General features: G+C 46.4%; 1 protein-coding gene across 1 annotated transcript in view; it reads left to right on the top strand.

Moving 5' to 3' along the window:
* The window catches only part of mcu (mitochondrial calcium uniporter), a gene marked incomplete at its 5' end in the record, with an annotated part of 47,923 nt that extends 43,953 nt beyond the window's left edge, over positions 1 to 3,970 (top strand). The window contains 3 exons of the mRNA XM_084458904.1: positions 170 to 373; positions 787 to 903; positions 3,701 to 3,970. Coding sequence (XP_084315030.1) covers positions 170 to 373; positions 787 to 903; positions 3,701 to 3,781 — 402 coding nt within the window. The 3' untranslated portion in view covers positions 3,782 to 3,970. The remainder of the gene's footprint in view (positions 1 to 169; positions 374 to 786; positions 904 to 3,700) is intronic.
* Positions 3,971 to 10,000: the final 6,030 nt, after the last annotated feature.

Genomic DNA, 10,000 nt, shown 5'->3' on the forward strand with positions numbered 1-10,000 from the left:
GATATAAATTGAGATTTTCATTGGATTTTTAGACTGACATTCAACTCATGAATTGATATATGTGTCCATTAGGGGAGTCACAGAATACCAGACATTTAGTAGGAAATACTAATTGAGAAATTCCTGTCTGTGTGTATATGCTAACCTGTGTGTGTGTGTGCGCGTGCAGGTGAAGGAGGAGCTAGGCAGGAAGGCGGAGCGCCGGACCACCTGGGTGCTATGGGGTGGCATGGCCTACATGGCCACCCAGTTTGGGGTGCTGGCACGCCTGACCTGGTGGGAGTACTCCTGGGACATCATGGAGCCCGTCACCTACTTCATCACCTACGGCACCGCCATGGCCATGTACGCCTACTTTGTACTCACACGCCAGGTAAGACACACACACACACACACACACACACACACACACACACACACACACACACACACCACTGACTCTAGCCATGCAGATATAGCCTTGTTCCAGAGTCTGTATTCATGTGCAATAGTGCATGTGTGTGGGGCGCCCCGGTAGCTCACCGGGTAAGGAACGCACCATATGAAGGCTAGTCCTTCGCGCGGCGGACCCGGGTTCAATTCCCGGCTCGGGTCCTGTGCCGCATGTCCTCCCCTCTCTCTCTCCCCCGTTTCCTGTCTCTCTCAACTGTCCTGTCCCATTAAAAAGCTGAAAAGAAAAAAAAAAATAGTGTGTGTGTGCGCGTGCAGTGTGTGAGCTGCGGTGTGTGTGTGTGTGTGTGTGTGTGTGTGTGAGAGTCCTGACCTTGTGTTCCCTGTGGCCTGCAGGAGTATATCTACCCAGACGCCAGGGACAGACAGTACCTGCTGTTCTTTCACAAGGGGGTGAAGAGGACACGCTTTGACGTTGACAAGTACAACCAGCTGAAGGAGGCTGTCGCTGAGGTACTACACACACACACACACACACACACACACACACACACACACACACACTCTGTCATACTGTATGCACACACACTCTCTCTCTCTCACACACACACTGGTGTACGCAACACAGCGCAACACTTTGGCTGTATTCCAAACCCTACGCTCTACACCCTATGAAGTCACTTCCCTTCGTCGAGAGGACTCTGAAGGGCATAGGGAGTAGGGTTTCAAAATAACGCTGGTTTGGAACGCGCTTCATATTTCAGCGCTGTCGTGTGTGTCAACAGTCTGTCAAAAGCTATGGATAAACATTGTTAATGAATCCTATCTAAACTGAATCCAAACTTTCAGTGGTAAAGTAATGTCGTCTTCATCATCTCATATAAACCCAAGCGGTGATGTCATCGGAGAATTTCACAATGTGTCACTGTGCATCACCTGTTTAACCCTTTCGATACGACCACGTCACCGGCAACATTTTAAAAATATCTAACAACTATTTAATAATATTTAAAAAAATATCTAACAAATCTAAAAAATTCCTCACTCCAACACTTGCTGAAATCTGAGAAACTGCGCTTTCTAGTATTATAGGGAAAATCCAATTAATATTCAAAATGTTGCCACTGTATTTTCAGGGTTAAAAGGGTTGGGTTTGACCTAGCTGTAGCCCATCAGCTAATCATTTCTAATGTTGCGTCCGATGTCCCGTTCACATCTCAGCCAAGCACAATTGGGTCTAAATACTGTAAGTAAATATAGCTTCTCAAAATGTAGTCAGTGAGCTAGCTACGCTAGCGATCCTGTGATTGTGTTGCCTCTAGACTCTGTGTTGTGCATGAACTCTCACACTTTTCTGGGCTGAGACCCAGGCGAGCGCCTTGTTATCTTGCACTCTGTAGACTATTATTGCCAGTCAGTAGCTTGTTCTTCTCATTATTATTATTTTTCGGGGTATGAAGCGTATGCAGTAGAGGGATTCTTTTTTGGGAATTGGCCGTTGGATTATATCCAGACAGCGTACTGTAGGCTGGTACTGTCCACTGACTCCCTGGCAGCGATGAGAGGCAGGAACCTGGCCGACGGATGAAGATGGTTTATCAGCCGGGATTCTGTGTCTCGTCGCTAACTAGCAACTGGGCAAGGCAAGGCAGGTTTATTTGAAAAGCACATTTCAGCAACAAGGGAATTCAAAGTGCTTTACATGAGACATTAAAAGCATCAAGACAAAGTGCAACACATAAAAGGTCATATAAAATGAAATGCAACAGAACATTCAAAACAAAATGCAGGGGAAATAAAATACAGGAATAAAAGTTACAGTGCAGTGTATGAATAAATAATTATTTGATTGAATAAAAAGCAGTGGCAAAAAGAAAAGTCTTCAGTCTTGATTTAAAAGAACTGAGAGTTGCAGCAGACCTGCAGTTTTCTGGAAGTTTGTTCCAGATATGTGGAGCATAAAAACTGAACGCTGCTTCTCCATGTTTAGTTTTAACTCTGGGGACAGAAAGCAGACCTGTGCCAGACGACCTGAGAGGTCTGGATGGTTCATAACGTAGCAGCAGATCAGAAATATATTTTGGCCCTAAACCATTCAGTGCTTTATAAAACAACAGCAGTATTTTAAAGTCAATTATTTGACAGACAGGAAGCCAGTGTAAAGACCTCAGAACTGGAGTGATGTGATCCACTTTCTTGGTCTTAGTGAGGACTCGAGCAGCAGCGTTCTGAATCAGCTGTCTGATTGATTTTTTTTAGAGAGACCTGTAAACACACCGTTACAGTAGTCAAGTCTACTGAAGATAAACACATGGACAAGTTTTTCCAGATCCTGCTGAGACATAAATCCTTTAATCCTTGATATATTCTTCAGGTGATAGTAGGCTGACTTTGTAATTGTCTTAATGTGACTGTTGAAATTCAGGTCTGAGTCCATGACTACACCAAGATTTCTGGCTTCGTTTGTGGTTTTTAGCATTACTGATTGGAGCTGAGCGCTGACTTTTAATCGTTCTTCTTTGGCTCCAAAGACAATTACTTCAGTTTTATTTTTGTTTAGTTGAAGAAAGTTCTGGCACATCCAATCGTTAATTTGTTCATTTGGGCGAACTTGAGCTAATGCTAGTTAGCTGCTAGATCGTAAATTCCCCAAACTGAATAAATACCACACACAAACCTGCTTATAGCTAGTTCTATCTCTATGTAACTAGGATATTTCCAGAAAAAAACTTTTTTTCACCAACAGATTTAACTACAATGTCCACAAACTTTTAACCCTTTTAATACGACCACATCTACGGCAAGATTTCAAAAATATCTAACAAATATTTAATAATATTAAAAAAATATCTAACAAATCTAAAAAATTCCTCACTCCAACACTTGCTGAAAGCTGAGAAATTGCGCTTTCTAGTATTATAGGGAAAATCCAATTAATATTCGAAATGTTGTCACTTTATTTTCAGGGTTAAAAGGGTTAAGCTATAGGTTGCCAAATTAGGGTCACCTCAACGTCCCCCATCTTTGTTAGTAAATTAATGACCGTAAACTGCATGGTGACGTTTTGTTGTCTTGGTTTGACGTCAAACAATTGTGGGACCAAAGTGACCATCACTTGTTCACTTTGAAAACGACCGCTACGAGGGGCCATTTTGGATTGGAATGCCCTTCAACATGGCGGCGGTGGGTGTGGCCCCGTCACTCCGAAAGGTAGAGCCCTACCGTTTGTAATACAGCCATTATATATCTCTCCCTGATCCCATCTCTCTCTCTCTCTCTCTTTCCCTGACCCCCCTGACCCCCGCCCCAGGTGGAATTGGATCTGAAGCGTTTGAGGGACCCCCTCCAGCTGCAGCTGCCAGTCCAGCAGATCACCCCCAGCAAAGACTGATGGGAAGACTGACTCCCTACCCCTCCGCTCCTCTACCCCTCCCTCAAACTCTCCTCTCTCTTCCTCCTCACCCCTCCCCATTACTTTGTCTCACACTCTCTCTTTTCTTCTCTTTCTCCGTCCCTCTCTCTCTCTTTCTCGCCTTGACAACCTCATCCCTTGATCACCGGTAGGAGATGACTTCCTGTTCCTCCTGTGACGGAGCCGAACTGTGAGCTAAACCATTCAAGAGAACAGATGACTAACACAGCAGGACTGGATCCCTCACAGAGTGGAGATGATGATGGCGACAAAGATATAGATAACGATGACGAAGGTGGGACTGGCCACAGGACTCTAGAAGACCGTCAGCAGGAAGTCCACAGGGCCGGACAGGAAGTGACACACCAGGAGCAGTTTCGTACAGCCGAGGTGGCATACAGTACAGCGAGGCAGCCGTGTGTGTGTCTTGAGTGTGTGTTCGTGCGTGTGTGTTTGAGAGAGAGACATGCTTGGGATACTCTGAAACACCAACTCCAATCTCAGCACGGCAGCATATTATCCAGGCTTCTGAAGTGCTCTGTCAACAAACAGCTCTCTGATTGGATGAGGCTGGGCTCTAGAACACACAGCTGTCTACTGATTGGATGAGGCTGGGCTCTGGAACACACAGCTCACCTCTGATTGGGCGAGGCACGGCTCTGGGGGACTTCAACACATGATTTAAAGTTTACAAAGACTTCCTGCGGCTAGCCGCAGCTCCCTGCATGCACGGACTCTGATAGGCCCTCCAGGTGACCTTTGCTCGGATCCAGCCCTCCCATTGGCCAGAGCCAGCTGCCCCGCCCTGCTCCTCCCTGTGATGGACAGCTGCCTGGCGTGTCGCCCTATCAGGAGCCTGTCTCAGCCTTTGCAGGAAGTGGAGGGGCGTCAGGTGACTCACCTCAATTTCTCTTCCTGTTGACATCCTGTAGTGCTCCGCCCCCCATCCGGGAGGATTAGCGCCTAAAACATCACTGTGGGTTCTTTTATTCCAAAAAATATTTTGGCACTTTTTATTTTGAAAGCCATACTATATTTGTTATGAATATATGTCTATATCTATATAAATATATCTAAAATCAATGGACATGAACAGAGGGTAGTTTATTTTCAGTGTGTGTGTGGGGAGGGGAGCTCTGGTGATCAGTAGTTATTACATTTCTGCATTTCCTAAATATCATAACGACATGTAGGACCCTCATTGATGCCCCCTCTCATGTATCTCTCTCTCTCTCCCCCTCTCTCTCTCTCCAGATTGACCCAACTTCACTTGCATACATACATCACTCACACACAGACACACTTGTCCATCAGACTGAAGTGGCTTAGTCTAATATGCTCAGAGTGCTACCCCACTACATCTCCCACAGTTCCTTGCGGCAGCCTGTGCATGAGCGCTAGAGTCGAGAGAGAGAGGATTAAAAGGGCTTCAGGGATGGTTTTTTCAGTGGCAATCAGAGAGGATGTGACCTTGATATGATATTAGCTTATATGTGAATACAAAGACTTTTCTGAAAGATGTAATATGATACGAATTGAGATATGAGTTAATGTGACAAAGCTTGTGTGTGTGTGTAATGTGACAAAGCTTGTGTGTGTGTGTGTGTGTGTGTGTGTGTGTGTGTGTGTGTGTGTGTGTGTGTGTGTGTGTGTGTGTGTGTGTGTGACAATGTGTGACAATGTGTGACAATGTGTGAGACATTGAAAGAACAGGGTTTGGCTAGATAACCTTCTCCGCAGACACACTGAGAGATACCGTCCCTGAGAGATACCGTCCCTGGGGGGAATAGATATCTACTGGTTCTGCTACTGGGCCTACTAGGGTGTCCCTGAAGTCCTACGAGGTTTTTGACCCCAGGGTCAGTCAGGAAAGAGAGAGAGACACTGAAATCAAGACATGAGTGAGAGAGCGGGAAGGTCAGGGAGGTCAAACTTACATCAGCCTAAAGATTCAAAATGTTGAACATCACCTCCATAGTTTATTTTAACACTGTTGTGTTATGAAGCCTTATAGCTACATATCCTTCAACGTATGTCGTATCTACTCTGCTGGACTGGATAGCATCATGGGTAATTAGCCATCAGGCCAGAGCTCCCTCCCTTCACTGAACCTGTAGGGCTGGCTAGGTTAAGCTAGGATAGGCTAAATGAAATGAGCCTAGGCTAACATAAGCTAAGATAGGCTAGGCTAGGCTAGGCTAGGCTAGGCAGCATGCATGCTAGGGATGCCCTCACTAGAACCTTGTGAATGTGTAGGAAGGAGTATATTTGCAGTTTTGTATTTATTTTGGATATCATTCTCTGCTATCTACGCTCAACACAGTCTCAAACTCTGGTCAGATAAGTTATTTGTTGGTGATTAAACCCTTTTTTTGTTTCCCATGCTGGGGATGGTTATTGGGTCGACCTGTCTAAGCTGGTCTGGTTAGAGTAGGGGTGTGTAGGGTTAGGATAGGTCAGCTGGTCAGCTGACCAAGGCTCCACCCATGGGAAACAGGAAGCACAATCCAACAACCTGATCTCCCATTGGTCCAAGAGCTGCTCCCCAGTTACATCCTGTCACATGGTCATTAGTATGTGTGCGTGTGAGCGTGCGTGCACTAGCCCGCGCGTGTGCCCGTATGTGTACACTATGCATCATACATGATTTAACGTTAGTGTGTGTGCTCCAAGGAAACCACTTTATTTGTGTCCAGTAGACTGAGGTATCAGATTGTTTACAAAGTGAGGACCTGCTGGAGATGTAGCTGCCCAGCTGGATGAGTGCAGACCTGCCATGACCTCCTCAGAAGAGCTGCTCTCCTGTCAGCATGGGTTATACACTCATGACCGGCCACATTATAGAGTCCATTCAGTATAGAAGCTATAACTGCTGCTCTCTTTCAGTGAACAGCAAGGCTTGTGAGAATGAGGTGAGGGGGAGAGGGAGGGAGAGAGAGAGGGAGAGAGAGAGGGAGGGAGAGAGAGAGGGAGGGAGAGAGAGAGGGAGGGAGAGAGGGAGGGAGAGAGAGAGGGAGGGAGAGAGGGAGGGAGGGAGGGAGTCAGGAAGGAAGGAAAAATGTGTGTGAAAGCCTAGAGAGGGCATGTCCAGGAATCCTTTCCTCCTAATCACTCCCGATCAATATCAGTATAAATCCATTTTGTCCTTGCCCCTTACTCACACAATCAATGGCTGTAAATCCCTCTCGTCCATAAAAAGCTACGTTTGCAGATAAGAGTACGCACACACACACACACACATACACACTGCGTGTGCGCACTGAGGATAGTTCTGGTTTCCTTGGAGATGTAATGTCTGTCACTTCCTACCTCCTGTCCCTCTCTTCATGAGACTTACTACTTCCTGTCATACTATCCACCTTTTATTGCCTTTTTCTGTTGCTTTTTTTTTCTTATTTCTTATTTTCTTTTTTACAAAATATATCAAATATAGGGAACTTTATTATAAAGCGGGTGTTGCATGAATGTCTGTTTACATGGGAACTTATGTAAAAATAAAAAGATGATTTATCAAAAATATTGCAAAGATCATTTAAAGAACGTCGTTAGTAGAGATTCCTAGTTGTAAAGGGCATGGACCGGGCCGCCACGTTGCCATGTCGATAGAATCTGCCCTGCCAAATCTGGCTAGAGCCCAGCCAACCCCCTGCACCCCCCCTCACCACTCCCACCCCCACTCCACCCCCACTCCCCCCCTCACCACTCCCACCCCCACTCCCACCCCCACTCCCCCCCTCACCACTCCCACCCCCACTCCCACCCCCACTCCACCCCCACTCCCCCCCTCACCACTCCCACCCCCACCCCCCTCATACCTAGGAGGAGTCATCCCCCCATCTTCCCTCCGAGGAGCTGTCAGAGCTGACAGATGATCCCTAACCCCTGACCCTAAATGTCCCTTCGATGAGGCGTACGTCGCCAGCGCGTCGGCCGACATCCTCACACTCTCTCCCACCGCCCCACTCATCCCTCTCTCCACTCGTCCTTTTCCCCTCTTCCTTTTTTGTATTTTTTAAATCTCCATATTCACCTTTTTTCCCCTCTCTCAATCACATTGAAGTTTTGGATGTGTATGTTTTGAATTTGTATCCTGTTTGTGTGCACTTATGAAGAGATGTTTCAAATATCTGAATAGAGTGAAGCAGACTGCGGGATTGATATCATTAACTACTACATCTTTCTTTTTTTTTTGTCTTTTGTTTTACGTTGACATCGGATGCTGTAATGTTGGCAAAAAAAGAAAATGTAAAATCCTGTATCATTTATGAAATATGTATAAAAGAGAAATGCAATTCAGTTACCAATAAAATCCTTATCAAGGTTTTGAAGCAGATTGCCCCCCTGTGGTGTGTCTGTCTGAATGCGACTACAGAGTTGACAGTACTGTACTTACAGTAGGGTATATATGTATAGAGTACATAAACTATGTGATAGTTGTTACCATAGACTGGTCGTTGTGATGCATCAGATTGGGGCAGCCTATACCCAGCAAACACGCAACGTCAGGGAGACGTTCAGATCATGTCTTAATAACGTCCGTCGGTCCAGAACCCCATTTGTACGTCTGCTGGACCCCTCAATATTCAAACGTCTGGCTTGGACCCCTCTAAGACGTCTGTGGACGTGCAGAACAGGTTCAATATCTGAACATCTAAAAAAACTTTCATTCTGTCTCCTAATTGGATGTCTTTGGACGTCCGAAAAAGACAAAAAAAGACATCTAAAAGACGTATTTTAGACGTGTCTTTGCTCAGTGGGTCGGGACCACATGCATGTTTACAATGTTTGACCACAGTCCTCCAGACCAGCCTTGGCCCCTGCGTTGGCTCCTGACCCCCCAGCTGTTCCAAGTCAACCCTGACTTCCTGTTTCTTCTGTATCGACTGGAAATCCTGCTGAGATAGGAGATAGGCCTGCAGAACAGACTGTTTGGAAGGGAGGGAGGGAGGGAGGGAAGGAGGGAGACCTTCTGCCCGTACAGAGTAAATAAGGCGAACAGGAGAGTAATCACAGCAACAAGCTGACAGCTTCCAGTTAATTTCTTCTAATGGCCCCATTCATTAAAGGTGGGTTTAATTAGGTCTGTACATAGGAAGACGTTAAGAGTCTGGTTCAGGTCTGTTTGGGTTCTGACTCGGTCGGTTAAAGGCTGGAGAGTGCCGGCAAGGTTGAGGCTAAGGAATGTTATTAGGAAATTAGATTAGGCTTAATTAAATAAGAAAACTAGCTCATTAGCTGGCACACTGGACTCTAGCTAACTAACAGTGGATTAGCTAACATAGTGGACTATGCTATTAGCTAGTCCCAAACATCCCAAAATCGCTCACGTGCGGCACAGTGGTACAGTAGCAACAGTAGTACTGTCGCCTCAGAGCAAGAAGGTCTCCAGGTCTGTCTGTGCGGAGTTTGCATGTTCTCCCCCTGTTCGCAAGCATTTCCTCCCAAAGAACCCACTACGAAAATCATGCAGAAGAACATGCTCTTCGGTCCGGTCCCTGACCAAGACTTGGACTGATCACTTGGACTTGGTCCCCGGGCGCCATGAACGATGGCTGCCCACTGCTTGGTTGTATTCTTTGTTAACCAGTCTCAAGGGCTCACAGCAACATCTAAACCCAGTGTCCTCACATTGGACCAACAGTGAGACCCCCCTTCCATCCCCCCCCCCCCCGACTCCCCTCCTTCCCTCTCCTCCCCCCCCCCCCCCCCCCCTCTCCCCACCCTCCCTCTCCTCCCCCTCTCCTTCTGGAACTGTCCTTCCCAGTCCGTCCTGGTACATTGTAGGAAATGCTCTGGACTTGTGAAGGCACAGATAACAGACAGACTCAGAGTCTGACGTCGCTAATGTCCCTACTGATAAGATATGTGTTCTGTCTTTCCAGGCCTGCTAAATATGGAAGGTTAGAACGGCAGACAGCGCAACTCCCCAGGATGACTTGAATCACATTTAAATGTTATCATCATCCGTTCTGAAATCCTTTCGTTTTGTGATCTCAGAGAATGGATGAATGTGTAATTTAATCTACAAGATGAAGGAAGATAGATGGCAGAGAACAGAAGAGGGAGGGTGGGGAACAGGAGGAGGAGAAATGGAGGAAGAGGGTGATGGAGAAAAGGCAGAGGAGGAAGGAGTGTGTAATCTGGGTTGGGCTTGGTTCAGGATAAGATGGGTTTATGAAACAATGGGAGGATGGTGCT

This window comes from Borostomias antarcticus (genome assembly GCF_949987555.1).
Source record: "Borostomias antarcticus genome assembly, chromosome: 25".
Classification (NCBI taxonomy): domain Eukaryota; kingdom Metazoa; phylum Chordata; class Actinopteri; order Stomiiformes; family Stomiidae; genus Borostomias; species Borostomias antarcticus.